The 22,691-nt window shown below is 42.6% G+C and overlaps 1 protein-coding gene across 1 annotated transcript in view; it reads right to left on the reverse strand.

Moving 5' to 3' along the window:
- LOC127008521 (uncharacterized) overlaps positions 1-22,691 on the reverse strand; it is a 65,758-nt gene that overhangs the window by 33,484 nt on the left and 9,583 nt on the right. The window contains exons 2-3 of the mRNA XM_050880668.1: positions 12,439-12,628; positions 4,084-4,244 (exon numbers count right to left, since the gene is read on the reverse strand). Coding sequence (XP_050736625.1) covers positions 4,084-4,244; positions 12,439-12,572 — 295 coding nt within the window. The 5' untranslated portion in view covers positions 12,573-12,628. The remainder of the gene's footprint in view (positions 1-4,083; positions 4,245-12,438; positions 12,629-22,691) is intronic.

A 22,691-nucleotide genomic window follows, 5' to 3' on the forward strand; every position in this document is an offset into this window, starting at 1 on the left:
GCAGCCAGATTCGGAAGGCTCCTCAACGACGCAGTACGTGACATCCGATCAAAAACGACCCTCAGCCACGTCCCTCCACTCCGCCCGTGTAAATAGACGCCATGCATCGCAACAAACCCGTAACCGTGATCCCGCAAGTACCACCACCTCTATTACCAAGCCTCTAGATAACTTAAAAATCCTTGGTTTCAATGCGCGTAGCCTAAGAAACAAGTTTGATGAACTGAGATGTCTTGCTCTAACAGAAATTTTTGACATAATTGCTATAACCGAAACATTTATCGACACCACAAATATTGATTTTAGTTCCGAATACAACATAGATGGCTACAGACTGTTTAACAAAGATCGTGTAAACCGTAGAGGCGGTGGCGTCGCCCATTTTGTCAAAAGCTATTTGCAACCCATTGACAAAATACCAAGAGACAGTAACGTTGAACATTTGTGCGTGCGAGTAAACATTGCAAAAGTCAATTTAAATATATTTGTCATCTACAGGCCTCACGGCAATCACTCGATGACGACCTTGAAATGTACAGCGTTTTAAGGCAGTCACTTAATAACAACGACTCACTGATATTAGGAGACTTTAACCTCCCCCATATCGACTGGGCGACACTGTCAGGTACAGAAGGCGAGTCACATAGAATGATCGAATTTCTAGAAGAAAATGATCTAAGCCAAATGGTTTCTGAACCAACTCGACAAAATAACATACTCGACCTTGTTATAACGACCCAAGATAACCTAGTCAGTAATGTCACGGTAGGAGAACACCTCGGTTCTTGCGATCATAAATTAGTGCGCGTCGACATTAGAGCTCAAACATCAGTGACTGAAAATAAAGTAAAGGTGCCCAATTTCAAAAGAGCTAACTTCGTAGAAATCCGACAAAAACTAACAGAAATACAACTATCAGATGACGGCAATGTAGAGGAAGCCTGGCTAAGCTTTAAAAATCACTTACTCACTCAGCAGAACACATTCGTCCCCTTGTGCAAGAAGCGAATTAACACTAATAAAAGCCCACCTTGGTTTAATAGCGAAATTAAACACTCAGTCAAGGAGAGAAAATTGTTTTACAGGTTAAAGAAAGAACAAAGCACGCCCGAAAACATTAGACTTTATAACGATGCCAGGCGACGAGTAAAAAGATTAGTATGTCAGGCAAAGCGTAGATATGAAGAAAATATTACAGCCAACTGTAAAAATAATCCGAAATCTTTCCTCAGTTACATAAACAACAGAAAGGCGATCAGAAGTGCAATTGGACCTTTAACAAACAGCGACGGTGCACTAGTGACTGACAGCCAACACATTGCAAACCTCTTAAACAGTTACTTTTCCTCGGTGTTTAATACTAACAGTCTTCCTCCCACCACCACCAGCACCAGTACTAACTAATGTAAATCTCGAGCATACATTGCCTAATTTTGAAATAACAACCGATGAAGTCCTCAAAGCTCTCCATTCACTTAAAACAAATAAAAGTCCCGGACCCGATAAAGTATATCCTATACTGCTTAAAGAAACAAAGAGCGAAATAGTCTCCTCCCTCACAATCGTATTCAATATGTCCTTGCGACAAGGCATCGTCCCTTCGGATTGGAAAAAGGCTAACGTGACACCGATTTATAAGAAAGGAGACAAAAAAATACCAGGTAACTATCGACCCATTAGTCTAACTTCAATTGTAGGTAAGCTACTTGAAGGCATAATTAGAGACAAAATTGTGAGTAACCTCGAAAGCCACTCATTAATTGGGGATTCACAACATGGCTTCCGTAACAAAAGATCCTGCCTATCAAACCTATTGACCTTTTATAACGATCTCTTCTCAGTTTATGACGTAACCAAATCATTGGACGTAGTCTATCTTGATTTCCAGAAAGCGTTTGATAAAGTCCCACATCATAAATTACTTTATAAATTAAAGCAAATAGGTATTGACGGTCAAGTAAACCAATGGATCGCGAATTGGTTGAGCAACAGACAGCAAAGAGTGGTGATTGACGGATTTAACTCAGAGTGGGCGCCGGTCACTAGTGGCGTCCCTCAGGGCTCGGTTCTTGGCCCAGTGCTCTTTATTATTTACATCAACGACATGGATGTTGGACTCAATAATCGCATTAGTAAATTTGCAAATAACACAAAGATTGGTAACTCGGTTCTCACTGACGAAGACAGGCAAGGCCTCCAAGAGGATTTGCACAAAATTTCAGCTTGGTCGGATAGATAGGAGATGCCCTTTAACGTCGACAAGTGCCAGGTCCTTCAAGTTGGAGCAAGAAATAAGAAGTTCGATTACGAAATGCGCGGCGTTAAACTCACAAGCGTTCAGTGCGTTAAGGACCTGGGGGTCAAAATCGCGTCAAACCTCAAATTCTCACATCAATGCATCGATGCAGCAAATAAAGCGAACAGAATGTTGGGCTTCATTAAAAGAAACTTTTTATTCAAGAATAAAGATGTAATACTTCCGCTCTACAATAGTTTAGTCAGACCCCACTTGGAATATGCGGTACAGTTTTGGTCTCCTCACCATGCAAAGGACATTGCTAAATTAGAAGATGTTCAGCGTCGGGAAACAAAAATGATCCCATCCTTGCGCAACGAATCCTACGAAGAAAGGCTTTCCACCCTTAACATGTTCTCTCTTGAGAAACGTCGCCTCCGAGGAAAACTGATCGAATGTTTTAAAATACTTAATAGTTTCACGAATGTAGAAAGATCAAAATTGTTTATGATCGATGACACTTTGCGAACGAGGAACAATGGCATAAAACTCAAATGTAGACAAGTAAATTCAGACTGCATCAAATTTTTCTTCACCAACGTTGTAGTGCGAGAATGGAATAAGCTCCCACAGTCAGTGGTCCAATGTAACACGACTGACTCCTTGAAAAACAAGCTCGACCGTCACTTCCTTGAACTTAATATTAACTAGAGTAGAAAAGCAACGTTTTGGAGCCATCTGATTAGTAGTAGATTCACTTAGGTTTAAGGACAGACCACCTAGTCTGGACCATGGGTTCTGTGTGGTCTGATTTTCTATGTAATTCTATGTAATAAACTAAACCATCTCCTTCCTCTCCCATTCCTCCCAACAATTCTATTTTTCTGCTTCTCTCGTACTGTTCCTCCTCCTTCCTCCTCTTCCCCCACTATTTCTTCCCGTTCTCCTTCCTCTCACCGATCATTCTTCCTTCCTCTCTTAGCTCATTCTTTCCTATCTCTTTCCAATATCTGTTCTTTTTATCCCTCACTCCATGTCTTCCTCTCCGTAGTCCATCCCTTTTTATCATCCGTCTTAGCAGATCGATAATGAAATAGTTGTTTTTTGCTTGTATTTGTTGGTTTGTCCGTTACCAAGATTCTTAATGAAAAAAATCCGATAAAAACTGAATAGTAGCGGAGTATTCAAGATATTACGGAATGTTTCACGAGGTATTTGCTGATGCACACGGGGTAGTTAATTATAGTTTTCATTATACATAGCTATGAAAATATCACATTTAAAATTTCCCATGACAGAACTTAAGACACATACATTACATAATTATCATGATACCGGTAAGCATCATGACACTTAGCCTTGAAAAACTGCAATCATACACAATTGGTGAGGCGGCGGCTGAGTGGTTAGCATGCCGGTGCTGCGTCCACGGAGGACACGCGGGTTCGCATCCCGCCCGCCGCCACAAGCTGGAATTTTTCAGTCACCGCTGTTCTGAAGACCAGCTATCAACACGGACTCTAGATTCTTTCTCTTTAAAGAGAGGATAAAAGATGAGCTCCGGGGGTCAGCATGAGCCAAGTAAGATTGCGCCACTATAAAGCACTTGCCTACGCCATAGCAGGCTGGGGCCGACCATCAGGCCCCACCAAGAAAGTCTACCGGCGTCATAGGCTTTTCATCTCTTGTATCCTTTCACTACCCTCTCTTGTCTGCTCCTTTCTCTCCATCCTTCCTTCATATCCTTCCACTAACTCCTCTTTCCTCCCTCTCTTCCATCCTCCTTCCTTCAATGCATCTCTCTACCTCCTGGCGGACCCTTCGGACTGCCAGCCTCACTCACCCACCTGTCTGCGCCACGGCCCAAGGGAGCGCCAGCACGCCTAGACCGGCCACCTGCGCCACCAGGAAGAAAGAGGTGAGGAGTAGGCCCAGGCCACGCTTCGCCCGTCCGTGCTCGCCGCTGCATACCATGATGTCCTCGATGGACGGGGCGATGCTGGAAACTCTGCAGCGGAAGGAACGAAAAGGAGATAAGTTTTGGTGACTTTATGGCGTTCCTGTGACGGCGAGGAGGGAACGTGAGTCAAAGTTTAGTGACTTTATGAGATTTCACCGAGAGGTAAAGAAGGAGAGATGGATGACGAAACAACAGGCAAACGAAATGAGAGGGAAGGAGTTAAAGGGACAAAGTTTGATGCGCGCAGGACTTATAAGATGTAAGATAAAGGTGTTAAGATCATTCATATCCAATAATACGAAAAAAAAATTTTGCTTCATTTTTCAAGTTTGAACCAAGCTTTAAAGTGAAGAAGAAAAGTTTTAATGACACATGTGATGATTATAAGTGGATAAGAGCAAATCATGAATAATAGGAAAGTTCTTCAATTTCAGTGGCTCGTTCCTGCGAATGTGGCAAGGAACTGTTGACCAAACATGACGGACCTAACATGAATACCGGGCCCAATGCACAGTGAAGAAATGCAAGGAAGAGTGCTTGTAACCTTTGTGAGTAATCTCGGTGGCCTTATGGTATTCCTGTCATGGTGAAGGACGAGGACGAGGACGGAGAGGAGAAGAAGGAGGAGGAGGAGGAGGAGGAGGAGGAGGAGGAGGAAGAGGAGGAGGAGGAGGAAGAGGAGGAGGAGGAAGAGGAGAAAGAAAGGGGCAAGTTTCTGTGAAGTAGAGAGAACCAAGGGAAATAGATGACCTTTGTGTCTTTGAGGAATTTCCGTGGAACGAAGGAAGGAAGAAAGGATGGAAAAAAGGAGGAAAAAAGAAGCGACGCAAATTCAGTAAAAGGGAGGAAGAGACGAGCGATGAAACGGAAGGCAACGGAATGAAACAGCTGCAGTAAGAGGGAGAGAGTGAGAGAGATAACAAAAGAAAGATAAAAATGTAAATGTGGAGTGAAGTCGAGAGAGAGAGAGAGAGAGAGAGAGAGAGAGAGAGAGAGAGAGAGAGAGAGAGAGAGAGAGAGAGAGAGAGAGAGAGAGAGAGAGAGAGAGAGAGAGAGAGAGAGAGAGAGAGAGAGAGACTGGTATTAAAGAAAATCATGTAACGGCGTGATGAAAGGCAGGGGGAGATAACATAATGGAAATGTGATAACACGCCGTCATTGAAGTGTAGTGTGGAGGCCTACCCGAAGCCCACAGAAGTTTCTATATGGGCTGCGGGCCGGCTTACAGTTCACTATACACGAACTAATAAGAGGCGAGGCGTAAACACGAGTCAGGAGCCCGTAACATATCAACCTGTAAATATTGAAGCAGCTGCATACCTGTGTGCGGTGGCAGGTAACCAGCGGGAGGGCGTGTGTGTGAGAAGAGGCGGAGAATGAAAGCTACATCAAAATGAAGTAGGAGATGAAATGAAATGAAAGGAAAGAGGTTGGAGGTGAGAGTATGACGAGGTTATGATTAGCATATATCTGCGTGCTGGAAACCAAAAACATATTCCAAAATAATTAACATTAAAAAAATGGTAATGATAGGGTGGAATGAGGAAGTTATGAAAAGTAAATGTAGGGGATATAACAAGTAAATATTTGCGTGTAAAACACACACACACACACACACACACACACACACACACACACACACACATGCTACTACTACTATAGTAAATTTATTTGAAACTAGCTGCGGGTCAGCTAAGCCCTGCACCTTGCCACATACTCTTAACACCTCTCGCTTCCTCTCATAATTATGTCAGCTATTTACTATTTTTAAATGAATTTAATTAAATAACTGGATAATCCAATAAGGTCATATAGCGTTAAGATTGTTTCGTTTTTAAGATAATAACAAAGATTTTGTATAAATACCACGACACTTGACACCGTTGTATTCCATCGTTGTCGTTCTACACATCCAGAGCCCTGGTCACTTCTCTCAAGGTCATGGAAGGTTCACCAGGTGCCCCGGTCCCGCCTCTGCCTCTCCCCTCCCTCCCTCTCCCTGCCTCTCCAAGTCGTCGTTGGCTGCACAGCCACGAGAAAGAACTCATTTACAATGTAAACAAGTACTTTTTAGACGAAAAAAACAACAGAGGATTTATCTACCACCCACAAGAGTAACTGCAAGAATGCTCCAAATATATGTTGTCTTATAGGAAGAGAGAGAGAGAGAGAGAGAGAGAGAGAGAGAGAGAGATGGAGGAGGAGGTCGAAATGAAGGGGGGCCAATGGTGGTCCACATCACACATGAACTCTAATCCCACAACTGGAGACATAGATGTGGCAGCGTGGTACGGAAGGAGAGCCCCCGCGGAATCCCCCCGTCCCCCAATTCCTCCTAGAGTGACTTTTTTTTTTTTTTTTTACGTCGCGGCCTATTGCGTCAGTAGGCTTCTTCCCGGTGGGGCCTGATGGTCGGCCCAGCCCGTTCTGGCGCAGGCGAGTGTTTATTGTGGCGCCATCTTGCACTGGCTCATGCTGCCCTCCCGGAGCTCATTTTTAATCCTAGAATCTAGAGTCCGGGTTGATAGGTGGTCTTTTGGACAGCATGTGGTTAGTTTTAAGCCACTCGGCGGCGGCTGAAAAATCCCAGCTTGGTGGCACCGGGCAGGGATTGAACTCGCGTCCTCTTGAACGCGGCGCCGTCACTCTGTCGACTCAGCTACTATGTGAATCCACGAGGAGCTGGCGGATTGGGGGGTTTCTGCGGGGGTCTCTCCTCCCGCACCACGCTGCCACATCTCTTGTCTCCAATTGTGGGATTAGAGTCAAGGTGTTAAGTGGACCACCATAAGCCTCCCTTCATTTCCTCTCTGTTCTCTTCTCTCTCTCTCTCTCTCTCTCTCTCTCTCTCTCTCTCTCTCTCTCTCTTCTTCGGGGACGAGAATACAGGCTGTCTTGGTGACCTGTTCGTCATGCACTCATGATCCAGTTTGGCGCAGACTCTTTCAATAGTTCTTTCACTAACATTAGTGGCTCTTGCTGTTCTTGCAGTTACTCTTGTGAGTGGTATGATAAATCCTCTGGTTTTTTTTTCGTCTAAAAAGTACTTGTTTACATTGTAAATGAGTTCTTTCCCGCGGCTGGGCAGCCAACGACGTGGAGAGGCAGGGAGAGGGAGGGAGGGGAGAGGCAGAGGCGGGAGCGGGCCACCCATGGGCCCAACTGCTGACCCTTCCATGACCTTGAGAGAAGTGACCTGGGCTCTGGATGTGTAGAATGACAACGTTGGAATACAATCGTGGTATTTATACAAAATATTTGTTATTATCTTAAAAACGAAACAATCTTAACGCTATATGACCTTATTGGATTATCCAATTATTTAATTAAATTCATTTGAAGGTAGTAAATAGCTGACATATGCGAGGAAGCGAGAAGTATTGAGAGTGTGTGGCAGTTGCGGTGCGGGGCTGACCCGCACCTCTCACCCCCCAATCCGCCAGTTCATCCTGGATTGACTATACTACTGCTACCATTATTACTACTGCTACTACTAATCCTTCTACTATAAGTATAACTATTACTTCTGTTATTCCTGCTTATTCTATTACTACTACTACTACTACTACTACTATAGTCAATCTAGGAGAAATTGGCGGACGGGGGGATTCCGCGGGGGTCTCTTCTTCCGTACCACTCTGCCACATCTGTCTTCAGTTGTGGCATTAGTGATCAGCTGAAGTGGACCAACATTAGCCTCCCTTCATTTCCTCCTCCTCCTCCTCCTCCTCCTCCTCCTCCTCCTCCTCTTCCTCCATCTCTCTCTCTCTCTCTCTCTCTCTCTCTCTCTCTCTCTCTCTCTCTCTCTCTCTCTCTCTCTCTCTGCTTATGAGACAACATATATTGTTCGTCATGCACTCATGACCCAGTTTAGCGCAGACTCTTTCAATAGTTCTATCACTAACATTAGTGGCTCTCGCTGTTCTTGCAGCTACTCTTGTGGGTGGTATGATAAATCCTCTGTTGTTTTTTTCGTCTAAAAAGTACTTGTTTACATAAGAACATGGGGAAACTGCAAGAGGCCGAGTGGCCTACACAGGGCAGCTCCAGAATCCCCCCCCACTACTCACGATGGGTGAGGTGTAGTTTCAGAGGTTACAGGTAGAGGCTTGATCCTCGTTTACCTTCGGTACGGGCGTACGCTCCAGTACCCTGTCTCCTTACTGCACCCACACCTCACTGCCACCTGTCATCGTCGTCCATGTAGTTATCCAGTCTACTCTTAAAACAAGCTATCGTCCCTGCACTAACTATGTGATTGCTGAGTCTATTCCATTCTCCAACCACCCTATTACTAAACCAATGCTTGCCTATATCTCTCCTAAATCTATACTTTTCTAATCTAAATCCATTACTGCGTGTTCTATCCTGCTGACTAATTCTCAGTACTTTACTTATATCGCCTTTGTTGTAACCCTTGATCCATTTGAATACTTCTATCAGATCTCCCCGCACTCTTCGTCTTTCTAGTGAATGTAAGTTTAGATGTTTCAGCCTATTTTGATATGGGAGGTTCCTCAGCCCCTGGATCATCTTGATCCTCTTCCTCTGAACTGATTTTAGCAAGTTGATGTCCATTCTGTAGTGTGGGCACCAAAACTGGACAGCATAATCTAAGTGTGGCCTAACTGACGCTAAATAGAGTCTGAGGATGACCTCTGCACTCCTGTTGGTTACCGTCCTGTTAACCCTGTTAGCCCTTGCACTAATACATTGCTTCCTTAGTTTTAGGTCAGAGTTCACTAACACTCCCAAATCCCTTTCACACTCTGATCTGCCTATAGGTGTGGAGTCTAAACTATACCCTACATACTATACGCTACACTTGGTGATATTAAAATTCATCTGCCATTTTTCTGACCAAGCTGACAGTTTGTCGAGATCCTCCTGCAGTGCTCTAGTATCCTCCCCTGTCCTAATAGTGCGTCCTATTTTGGTGTCATCTGCAAATTTACCTATGTCACTAGTTATCCCATTGTTTATGTCATTGATGTAGATAATGAATAAAAGCGGGCCTAAAACTGAACCTTGAGGAACCCCAGTGGTAACATTACCCCATTCAGATTTTTTACCGTTAATGGTAACCCTCTGTTTCCTGTCGCTAATCCACGCCTTAATCCAATCAAATACCTTCCCTCTTATCCCATGAGCCCTGACTTTATTCATCAGTCTCTGGTGAGGTACCTTATCGAAGGCCTTACTAAAATCAAGATAAACTACATCATAGCTCATACATTGTAATTGAATTCTTTTTCGTGACTTTGCAGCCAACGACGACGTGGAGAGGCAGGGAGAGGGAGGGGTGGGAGAAGCAGAGGCGCCCACCTGCTGACCCTTCCATGACCTTGAGAGAAGTGACCTGGGCTCTGGATGTGTAGAATGACAACGCTGGAATACAACCATGTCAAATGTCGTGGTATTTATACAAAATCTTTGTTACCTATTACCTTAAAAAACGAAACAATCTTAACGCTATATGACCTTATTGGATTATCCAATTATTTAATTAAATTAATTTAAAGGTAGTAAATAGCTGACATAATTATGAGATGAAGCGAGAAGTGTTGAGAGTGTGTGGCAAGGTGCGGGGCTTAGCTGACCCGTAGCTATCACCCCCCCCGTCCGCCAGTTTCAAATAGATTGACTATACAACAACTGCTACTAATGCTGTTGTTGCTACTACTACTACTACTACTACTACGATTGCTGCTACTACTGTTATTACTACTACTACTATGTACTACTACTACTACTACCACCACTACTACTACTACTACTACTACTACTTCTACTTCTATAATGTTAATCAGTATTTCACATTTATGTATATATCCATAATTAGGCACTGATTATATTTTATAGTTCCACGTCTCATCCATAAATGATCAAATTTACGTCAGGGAGCTTCGGCTCGGCGGACCGTGTCTAATGTTAAAATGAATTTATATATATATATATATATATATATATATATATATATATATATATATATATATATATATATATATATATATATATATATACATGATTAGAATAAACGTTAACTTACACACTTAACTCACACGCACGCACCACTCCGTGGCACAACTGGTTAGAGCGCAGCGCTGCCAGGCTTCACGGTCTGACAGGGCGGCGGTTCGAGCCAGCTAAGACCGGATACTTTCTGTTGACTACTATAGGTTTCAGGGGCCGTGTTCCCATATTTTTCTCAAATAAAACTTTAACAAAGCGTCGGATAAGGTTGTTATTTTGGCAGTGGATGTTTGAGACCCCGACCTATTGGGCAAAAATATGATTTGGTGTCACATGTGGATAATGAAGCACTTATAAGAGTAAATTTAGGGTAAACTTGGCTAAAAGTTAAGGCACTGTGAGCGAGGCTAGCCCCGCCAACGACAAAGGTGTTGTTGGGTATAGTCAATCCAGGAGGAACTGGCGGATTGGGGGGTGAGAGGTGCGGGTCAGCCCCGCACCGCACCCTGCCACACACTCTCAACACTTCTCGCTTCCTCTCATATGTCAGCTATTTACTACCTTTAAATTAATTTAATTAAATAATTGGATAATCCAATAAGGTCATATAGCGTTAAGATTGCTTCGTTTTTAAGATAATAACAAATACTTTGTATAAATACCACGAAACTTGACAGCCTTGTATTCCAACGTTGTCATTCTACACATCCAGAGCCCAGGTCACTTCTCTTAAGGTCATGGAAGGGGCAGCAGGTGGGCCCATGGGTGGCCCGCTCCCGCCTCTTCCTCTCCCCTCCCTCCCTCTCCTTGCCTCTCCACGTCGTTGGCTGCACAGCCGCGAGAAAGAACTCATTTACAATGTAAACAAGTACTTTTTAGACGAAAACAACAACAGAGGATTTATCATACCACTCACAAGAGTAACTGCAAGAACAGCAAGAGCCACTAATGTTAGTGAAAGAACTATTGAAAGAGTCTGCGCCAAACTGGATCATGAGTGCATGACAGCCTGTATTCTCGTCCCCGAAGAGAGAGAGAGAGAGAGAGAGAGAGAGAGAGAGAGAGAGAGAGAGAGAGAGAGAGAGAGAGAAGGAGGAGGAGGAAATGAAGGGAGGCTTATGGTGGTCCACTTAACACCTTGACTCTAATCCCACAATTGGAGACAAGAGATGTGGCAACGTGGTACGGGAGGAGAGACCCCCGCAGAAACCCCCCAGTCCGCCAGTTCCTCGTGGATTCACTATAGTTGGGTGGGGATGATTGTGTGAGGATGGAGAGGTTGGGTATGGGGGAGGTTGGTGAACCAACAAGGGATGAAACCAGAAACTACTGCTCGCTTACATACATGCAGCATGTACTACCAATAGTCACATTTTCCATGTAAAGGATAAGTAATTCCCTTCGAGTAAAACTATTTCTCCCCAACTGATAGTCCATAATTATAAGGAACATCCATATTTACAGTAGATTAAATATTGCTACGGTGTGTGTGTGTGTGTGAAGCAGTAAGCCATAATTGCTGGTTGGATGGATGATTACTCATACGTCAGAACTAAACGTCACGTCGACGTCACGAGAAGATGAGCGGGGCGGGGCTAGCCTCGCTCACAGTGCCTTCAACTTTTAGCCAAGTTTACCCTAAATTTAATCCTATAAGTGTTTCATTATTCACATGTGACACCAAATCATATTTTTGCCCATTAGGTCGGGGTCTCAAACATCCACTGCCAAAATAACATCCTTGTCCGACGCTTTGTTAAAGTTTTATTTGCGAAAAACAGGGGAACACGGCCACTGAAACCGTTAGCAGGTGTGGTTACTGTCCACCCTTGAGCAAGGGGGATGGGGTACCCATAGATCGACGATAAAGAGCACTTGCTCATGTCGGGAGGGTAGGCTACCTGCTGGCGATTACGAGTCCAACACGTGATCAGGCCGTGGTGGTGAATTGCACACACACACACACACACACACGATAGTTCAGTGGAGTAAGGCTCTGTCCTGTTAGGCTCCGGCCTGACAAGCTGAGGTTTGAACCCCGCTCAGGCCGTGATTTTTCCGCTGACATGAAGCAAGGGGGATGGGGTGTGTGGTGTGTGAAGGTCCCGGCACTACTCAGAGATCGACTACTAATGAGCTTGGTCGGGTCGGGAGGGTACTTGCTGGCGGTGACGAGTTCAACTCGTGGTCAGGCCGTGGTGAATCACACACACACACACACACACACTAAAACACACACACACATCAACTGGCCACCCCCAACACTTACCCGCCATACATGGGAGGTGATGACGGCGGCGGCGGCGGGGAGGACGAAGCTGAGGACGTGGAGAGGTTCTTTCCCTTCCACCACGACCCTGGGAGGAGGTAGGTCTTCTCGTTCTTCTGGGACGGCAGGACCATGGCGGAGGGGGAGTGCGTCGGGCGCGGCGAGAGGGAGGAGGAGAGGCGTCAGCGGTCTGGACCCGGATGGGGAGAATGGGAGAGACTGAGTGAATAATGCAATGAGTTATGGAGTGAGTGATTGAGTTATTCAGTGAGTCGGGCATGCTGAGAGGTGATGGCAGTCTATGAAGCAGAAACGAATGGAAAGTTTTCTTCTTTCACACGAGAATGCACAAGGGTGTAAGGAGACAACAAGAGGTCAGGTGACCTGCACATGACAGCTCCTGAGTGTGTTATTATAAAACTTCCCTCCTAAGTCTATCTATCTATATCTATATGTCTATATCTATCTATCTATCTATCTATTTACACACACACACACATATATATATATATATATATATATATATATATATATATATATATATATATATATATATATATATATATATATATATATATAAAACCTCCATCTAAATCCTTCCATTGTGCTTGCCTCTCCTACATACCTCCTAAGTTTGATCCACCACCCTTTTCATGAGCCAGTTCTTGCTGTGTGTTTTTATGTTTTTGTTTTTATATGAGTACTTTATCTAAATCGCCCCGACCCTTAACCCATAAAAAAAAAAAAAATCAATTAGATCACCTCGCAGTCTAAGTCTTTCCAAAAATTGTAAGTTCCTTGGATTTAAGAAATACTTCTCTTTTAATGATTCTAGGGAATTTATATCTTTTCTGTAATGAGCCACCAAAACTGAGCAACACAATTCAGTGGAGGCCTAACTAGTATCAGATACAATTTAAGGATAACGTCTGAGCTCCAGTTGCTTATGCTTCTAGAAATAATTTCCAAGACTGAGCGTTTTCTGTCTAATACAGCAAGTTCTGAGTCGAAGGTCAGAGCTGGCACGCACACCCATATCCCTTTCGAGGCTGAAGTGGTCAAGAACTGTGTTATTTTATGTAAATTGCTTACTGGGTTGTGTTTCCTACACTCAGGACGTTGCATAAGTATATGTTGAACTGATATATCCATTTAACTCCTGTAATACCAGTGTTGTTGTTTGAACTGATTTATCTTTCTATTTTTGAGTCGTCATCAAACTTGCTTATGTCAAGTCAAGATCGTTGACATATACGATAACTGATCCCTGTGGGACGCCACTAGTAAGTCGAGCCCAATCTGATTTATTCTCGTTTACGTGAACTCTCCGAATCCCGTCACTAAGCCACACCTTGGTCCACCTCAAACTTGCCCTCTATCCCAAGGACTGGCTTTTAGTTTACTTAATAAACAGTCCAAATTTCGGCAGTGGCAATGGTGTCCGGTTTCTCCATTGTAATATACGCAAAAAAATAATCAAGTTGGGCATTCAGCTACACGTGTAGAACGGAAATTAACTCTGATTTCCGTCGCTTCGAAGGAAAGCGGTCCGTCAGAGGAGGAGGAAAAGAAACTGAAGAAGAAAAAGAAGAAGAAGAAGAAGAAGAAGAAGAAGAAGAAGATGAGGAAGAAGAAGAAGAAAAGGACGACGACTACGAAGAAGATGAAGAAGGAGAAGAAGAAAAAGAAGAAGAGAAGGCAGAAAACAGAGGAAGAAGAAATAGAAGGAGGAGGAGGAGGCCACTGGTTGACGTGTTAATTGCAGGGCATGCAACTGTTTTTTCTCTGCTTGCATGCGGTTATCAGTGCTTGCGTGTGTTTGCGTGTTTGTGTGAATGACTTGCCGTGCGCCTTAGTCTGAGATTTTTGCTCGTGTTTATTCATTAGTCCAATCTATATTTGTTTGTTTGTCTACTTTCCTTGTTATCTCCGTGTGTAGTAGTTTGCTGCCCTCTACGACACACACACACACACACACACACACACACACACACACACACACACACACACACTCACCTCATTATAAAACATGGAAGATACACACAAACAACTTTATACAAACAAACTTGACACACGCCTGCGCCGTTTTTCAGCCTTGACGTCGGAAAATGAAGCGAGTATGTCACTTCGCCAGCGACGAGAAACTTGGGCCACTTTTCATTACGAGCACTTGACGGCGGGGGAAGGAAAGGAAGACGGGGTGGTGGAAAAACATGGAAAAATAGGAAAGAGAGAGGAGAGGGGACGTGGGGGCAGAGATGGTAGGAAAAGTAAGGGGGGAAAGCAGATGAAAGAAGTCACGTAGGGCATATGTGAGGGTATGGGAGAGGGGTGGGATGGAGGTAAGGGGGACAAAGGAAGTGGAAAGAAACAGTGAAGGTAAAGAAAGAGGGAGAAAAGAGGACACGTGTGAGCTGACGTGAGGGGAGAGAGAAGAGGAACAGGAAGAGGATGGAGAGAAAGAAAGACAAGAGGGAAGATTACCAGGTTGCGAGTAATAGGTCTCAAGAGGGAACGAAAGGGAAGAAGAGGAAACAGAGAAGGGAAGAAGAGAGAGGGAGAGAGGACAATAGAAAGGAGAAGAGGGGATAGAAAAAGAACGGACGAAATAGTGGAGAAAAAATGGAACGGAAAGGAGAGAAGTGAGGAGGGAGGAAAGGAGGTTCGATAGGGGGAGAGAGGAGGGGAGAGTATTTGGACAGGCTCTCATTTAGCAGAAAAAAACAATAAAACAAAAGAAATTGGGTCTCCACGTGACGCCCTCCTTTGCTCACACCCACTCGCCGCGTCTCTCTTAATTTAGTGATGGAAGAATATTCGACGCGCCGCTGGGAATAAAAAACAAACAAACAAACTAGAAATTCGACGCCCAGTTAGGTATAAAGGACAAAAAAAATTGGTATATTGTTGTTGTTTCCCCTTTTTACGTAAATGTAAGTTCCGTTTGTGATGCAAAAGAAACTATGAACAAAATGGCATCGCTAAATATGATGGAGGAAAAAAAGTGTTGCATAAAATCAGTGTCTTCTTTGTAAGCAGGAGCTCCTTGTATGCTCTAAGATAAAAGATAATATGTAAAAGCAATGCGCAATATTTTACTGTAATTTTACTTATTTTAAGAACAAATAGTTTTTTTTTATGTCCACTATTTTCTTTTCTTTTCATGTATACATTCTACATTCTGCAGTAAATCTACGAATCGAGCTTCATCGTTTTGACATCACATGGAATAATGAACAAACTACATGTCCACTGACAAGCAAAATCTTCAGGAGCTTTCATTCGTATTCCGTGTGGATCATGTTCGCCCGGATTAGATTCTCAAGTATCTTACTTTATTTTATGATCGGTCATAAACGTTAACGGACTTTTTTTCAAGCATAGAAGGCAACTCAAGGGCGATACAAGGAGATAAAAAACTATAAAAACAATAAATTAAACCAAAAAATCTCCAGCTTGTAGATAGTTTATAAAACAATCTTTTAGTCATGCTGAACGAGTGGGCCTGATTTTAACACCGAGTATCCATGCAGCTACAGCCACCTCACCACCTTACACTGACGTAGATGGGACTTGATTAGACTTGAGCCCCCAGTGTATCCAGGCGGCTACAGCCAGTTATAATTCTTTATACTGAACTTTACTGGACCAGATTAGATCATACTGCACACGTCACACCACGTCACACTACGTCACGCTACACTAGACTGTACAAGATTAAACTAGACCACATACTACATTACACTATGCTAGGTAGTGGCAGTAGGCAACACGTGTGAGCAATCTAGTAGCAATCTAGTAGCAATACATCTCACACTACACTACACCATGTAACAAAACTGCACTAAGTACCTCTCCCACAATATGCAAAACCCACACCACATCACACTGCACAGTCTAACACTACACCACGGCCTGCACCCACCTACATATAAACTGCCAAGTATGTTCTGTGCCGGGAGCAAGAGGAGAGGAAATGAGCTACACGTGGGGGCGCTTGTAAAAAGAGTTAACGCGATGGATTCAATAAAGAGCAGAACATCTTATTTTGACCCTTATTTTTTTACCTAAATGAAATATGGAATGGTAATTTTAATTTAAAAAAAGCAGACAGTTTTATCTCGTTTTCCTTTGAGATGAAGACAATAAAACCGAGCAACGCACACACACACACAAGCACAACTGAGAGATACCATGGCGATGAGAGAGAGAGAGAGAGAGAGAGAGAGAGAGAGAGAGAGAGAGAGAGAGAGAGAGAGAGAGAGAGAGAGAGAGAGAGAGCAGTGACATGAAACCAAATGCAGAATGACGTAGGACAGCACAGAGCTCCTTTGGTTGGTTGGTTGAAGGTGAGATAAAGTGTGTGTGTGTGTGTGTGTGTGAGAGAGAGAGAGAGAGAGAGAGAGAGAGAGAGAGAGAGAGAGAGAGAGAGAGCAAACCAAGCTGAACCAGTTGTCACATAAACCATTCCTAGCCTTCCCTCCGCCCCAATACGCGTCGCAAGGCCAAGGCGAGGGATTTGTCGCTTCACTTCGTCACGGCCGATGAATCAACACTGTTCAAAAAGTTCTGTTGTCAATGTCCTGTTGTGAGGGGAGGGAGAGAGAGACACCATGACTGCTAGCACGGGTTGAGTTTTAATATTGAGGAGATTCTACAGTCTACACGACGGAGGGAGTAAATTGAGCCGTGTGCGTGTGTGTGTGTGTGTGTGTGTGTGTGTGTGTGTGATGCTGAAGATAACTATTCGGAGACACAAGTTTAAATACACCATCAACGTAATATAAAACTAACCATGCGTTTTTACCGAACTGCTTTACTAACACTCTATATAACTCCTTACCAACCTCTCTTCTACTTATCTACGTGTCTACTTACACATTTACCTCTAAATCCCTGTCGTTTTCTCCACCTTCAATTTTTCTCTCTTCGCCTCACGGTCACTCTCTCACTTCATTTCCTTTCGTTTTCTCAGTGCAGGAATTTAGCGCGGGGAGGGAGTGGCGAGGGGAATAAGGATAGAAGAGAGAAAAAGGGGAGCCTGAGAGAGGTGAGATTAAGAGGCGAGGGTGAGGGCGCATTGTGTGTGTGGATATGGAGTGGGAGAGGAGTAAGAGGGTGAGGGGTGAGGACTGAGGAGAGGCATCAGTACACACCTCCCCACCTCCTTCCCCACCCCCCTCAATGGGTTTCCTCGGTCAGTGGTCACCCACAAACACTCATCGAGTGATCACGTGAAGGGAAGAGTTAAACGATGTCAGCGAAACCGTCATCACCACCAATATTATTTTTATTACCATCACTGGCACCACTTAAGCTCAAGACAGCACTTCCCATACCTTCATCACCACAGTCACCACTACCACCACCACCACCACCACTACCAATGCCACCGCCACCAGAATCACTAATAGAAACAGTATCACTAACTTTCGTCGGTTCCACCAGAGCTGGCGGGCCTAACCCTCCAAATATGGACTCGCATCATCAATGGTAACACTACAAGTATCAACAATACCTTACCCAATGCAGCATTAGCATCACCACCCCCACCACAACCACAGATCATCACCACAGACACCCCTATCACCACCAAAATCATCACTTTCACTGCAACCAAAATAAAAGAATGAAGGAAAGAAAGAAAGAGAAAGAAAGAAAAAAACTACTAACATATCAAGAAAAAACACAATCCCAAACAGCAAAACTCATACTCTGTCCCCGCCCCCCCCCCCAAAAAAAAAAGAAAAAAAAAAGGGAAAACACGAGAGGTGCCATCAAAGTCGCACAAAGGATCATTGAGTCAAGCGAATGAAAGACAAAACGTGGTTCCGAATAATGTCACACACGCTCACACGCAGAGAAAAATCGTTTTAATTAAAGAAGGGAGAAGTGAATAGAAAAGAAAATCAGTCTTGCCTTGCGGGAACAGAGAGAGAGAGAGAGAGAGAGAGAGAGAGAGAGAGAGAGAGAGAGAGAGAGAGAGAGAGAGAGAGAGAGAGAGAGAGAGAGAGAGAGAGAGAGAGAGAGAGAGAAATATGAGATTACGTGAAGAGAGTGAGAGGGAGTGCTACCCAGAGAGAGGAGGAGGAGGATTCACGGCGGAATTAAATAAAAAAAATATAATCAGTAGGCTCACCCAACCAACTAAAGACATTTAAATTATATATTTGGAAAGCTACCACATAGGGCTGTAAAGAAGAAAATAACAGCAAAGAATGAGAAATGAAGCACCGTTGAACGCCAGTCCCAACCACAAAAAAAAAGGAAGAGAAAAATCATGTAAGATAATATGCCAGGAAGGGAAGGAGGGAGAGGGAATAAGTGAGAGGGGCTGAAGAGTAGACGAAAATATAATCTTCCACTAATAATAATTGCCAGCAAGTATATAATTATTCCAAACACATATGAATATTTTTTCTCTCTCTCTCTCTCTCACTCTCTCTGTTATCATTATCATTATTATAATAATAATGATAATAATAATAATAATAATAATAATAATAATAATAATAATAATAATAATAATAATAATAATATATTATCATTATCATTGTTATTAATATTATAATTATTGTTATTACTATTATTATTAGTTTAATAATAATAATAATAATAATAATAATAATAATAATAATAATAATAATAATAACAATAATAATAACAATAATAATAATAATAATAATAATAATAATAATAATAATAATAATAATAATAATAATAATAATAATAATAATAATAATAAAGATACCTAATAATAATATCAACAATAACAACAACAACCACAATAATAATAATAATAATAATAATAATAATAATAATAATAATAATAATAATAATAATAATAATAATAATAATAATAATAATAATAATAATAATAATAATAATAATAATGATGATGATGATGATGATGATGATGGTGATGGTGATGATGATGATGATGATGATGATGATAATAATAGTAATTATATCACCTCCATATTTTTGCGATTTTACCATAATTACTACTACTACTACTACTACTACTACTACTACTACTACTGCTGCTGTTGCTACTACTACCACTACAACAACAACTACTACTACTACTACTACAACTACTACTACTACTACTACTACTACTGCTACTTCTACTGTCATTACTACTACTACTACTACTACTACTACATAAATGATACCTCCACCCATGTTTATTTTCCCGACACATAACCATGGAGGGCTCCATAGCTTGGAGGTCATTAGCCCCAACTCTGTTCGCTAATGACTGTCGCATCCAACCATATCACTAATACTACCTAGCACTAAATCACCTATCATCTATTACGTCCAGATCCCCCTTTCCTTCCCTACTCAGGTCACTCCCGGCCCACCCTAATGTCACTCTCCACCACTGTGGCTTCATAGTCCATATTGAAGATGTTGGTGGCTTTTGGGCAAGTGTGTCTGGTGCCCCTGAGACATAGGATGGACTACTACTACTACTGCTACTACTACTGTTACTACTACTACTACTTCTACTGCTACTACTACTACTAATAATAATAATAATAAAGATAATAATAATAATTCTATTACTGCTACTGCTACTACTGCTACTACTACTATTACTACTCCCACCACCACCACACTAATATCGTAACTCTGACACACCTTTTCTTACAATAATAACGACTTTACACAACATATTCATCTATGTGGACGATGACGCAATGCTGAAAAGACTCTCTGGTCACGTATCCAAGGGACAACGCAATGCAACCAATCTCTCTCTCTCTCTCTCTCTCTCTCTCTCTCTCTCTCTCTCTCTCTCTCTCTCTCTCTCTCTCTCTCCCTCCCCCCCGTGCCCTATGCGAGGTCTGCCTGTTACCATGCGTGTTATGTACGGAGTCAGGTAAACAAACCCTGCCATTCAAAAATTATCATTCATGAATTATCGCTGGTTGCCCCTTCATGTTACGCTTCAGAGGTTAAACTGGCCGGCAATGTCATAATTCCTGCTTTCAAATTTGCCTCGACAACATTTACTTCTCAAAACATGGTGGCAGTAATAACGGTAGTGGTAATAATAGTCGTTGTTGACTTGCTGGAACACCGTGCTGGCAGTATGTTTGTCCTGAAACGATAAACTAGTTAACTGTTGCATTAATTCAGAGCTAACTTTTGCAATGATAGTCCCAAACGATATTTCTCGTCAATAAATGTTCTTCCATCTCAGATAATTCTAGCAAGATTAAGGTGTTTGTTCAACATTTAAGAGATACGTAGATGAACAATATTCAAAATAGATAAACTAAACCATATTTATATTCATTACTACCCACGCCAAACACTTCGTAAAATTCCCACCCCGAAAGGCTGGATTGACATAAAAAATACTCACGAGGTTAAATAATCATATTCAGCCATTACTTATCTAATGCAGAACAAAGACCTTTCCCAACGTTATCCGCTTCCCTCTGGTGTTGAGTGATCTCTATTCTGATAAATAAAAAAAATGATTGATGTCCATCTCTCCATCTAGCCCTGTTTTTTGTTATATATTTATCTTTAGAACTGTTCTTAGACTATGTGGAATTCCTCCACCATATGCAAGTTTTGATCGAAGAACAACACAGAGTCTGAATGGAGGTCTAAGATGAATATCAGGAAAAAGAGGCAATATTCTGTGATCTGTTGGAGTAACAACACAGTAGTGGTAAGGATGCTTGTTTTATGGCAAACAGTGCAGGACTACAAGATGCAATAAAGATGATATCCCATGCACACAAGTCATGAACACTCTCTCTCTCTCTCTCTCTCTCTCTCTCTCTCTCTCTCTCTCTCTCTCTCTCTCTCTCTCTCTCTCTGTGTGTGTGTGTGTGTGTGTGTGTGTGTGTGTGTGTGTGTGTGTGTGTGTGTGTGTGTGTGTGTGTGTGTCCATCTGTCTGTCTATCTCGACATACCCAACGCAGGTGAAATGGGGAATTGAATTTGAAGCAGGGGTGTGGAGTCGGAGTTAAAATTTTCCGACTCCGATTCCGACTCCAGGAAATTTTAAAGTTGCGACTCCGACTCCGACTCCGACTCCGACCCCCATGCCCCTCCCCCTCTATTGCATTTTTTTATATTTTTTTAGATGCTGCCTCTAGCGCCGGTAGACTCTCTTGAGGTCCCTTTTCTTACATGTATTTACACCAAATTACGTGTACTCTATATAGACAACATCTAGATAATGTAAAAAAAAAAAAAAAACTTCACAACTACATTGCACGATAAATCATTACGCTAAGGAGTCGGAGTCGGGGGTATTTTTACCGACTCCGACTCCGGCCAAAAGTATCCGACTCCGACTCCGACTCCACACCCCTGATTTGAAGTGCAGTTCCCACCATCGCCTCTCTGATACATATTCACTACTTTGCATAAACACTCACGCCTGATCTGCAGGTGATAATGAACCAGGTATACGTGTGAAGGTATACGTATATGGAAGGCGTGCATGTTAGCCTGATACGTGCACACCTCTGACAAGCAAAGTTATGAAGCATCAGATTCAAATTTAACGCGACGCCAGGGCAAAGTGTGTTTCGCGTATATATTTTTTTCACCTGTCGCTGTCGATGCAGGTGATGTCCGATAGCCCCTGCAACACTTTAGTGCTTGTTACATTCACTCTGTTCGTCGCGCCAGAGTTTTCGTTTTTATATTTCTGTGAAGTAGTAAACTTATGTCGTAGCAGCAGCAGTAGCAGCAGCAGCAGCAGTAGTAGTAGTAATAGTAGTAGTAGTAGTAGTAGTAGTAGTAGTATCAGTAGAAATAGTGAGTGTATTATTATTATTATTATTAGTAGTAGTAGTTTTAGTAGTAGTAGCAGTAGTAACTGTAGTAGTAGTAGTAGTAGTAGTAGTAGTAGTAGTAGTAGCAGTAGTAGTAGTAGTAGTAGTAACTGTAGTAATAATAGTATTAGTAGCAGTAGCAGTAGTAGTAGTAGTAGTAGTAGTAGTAGTAGTAGGAGAAGGAGGAGGAGGGGGAGGGGGAGGCGGAGGAGGAAGAGGAGAACTTGCACTAATGTCTCAGTGTCAGATTTTTAATTTCTTATGAATCTGTTCTGCCAGATTTTCTCGTACTGGCTTTCCGTTTCACGCTCGCTTCATATTCTGTCATCCCTCGATATATCAACGCCCAGTACCGCCATTCACTTCGTAATCAATTTCACGCACAACATAACCGGCCCAAACCCACTACCTAGCCTCGATTGAGGCCAACATATCTTT

The sequence above is a fragment of the Eriocheir sinensis genome, chromosome 4, assembly GCF_024679095.1.
Source record: "Eriocheir sinensis breed Jianghai 21 chromosome 4, ASM2467909v1, whole genome shotgun sequence".
Taxonomy (NCBI): Eukaryota; Metazoa; Arthropoda; class Malacostraca; order Decapoda; family Varunidae; genus Eriocheir; species Eriocheir sinensis.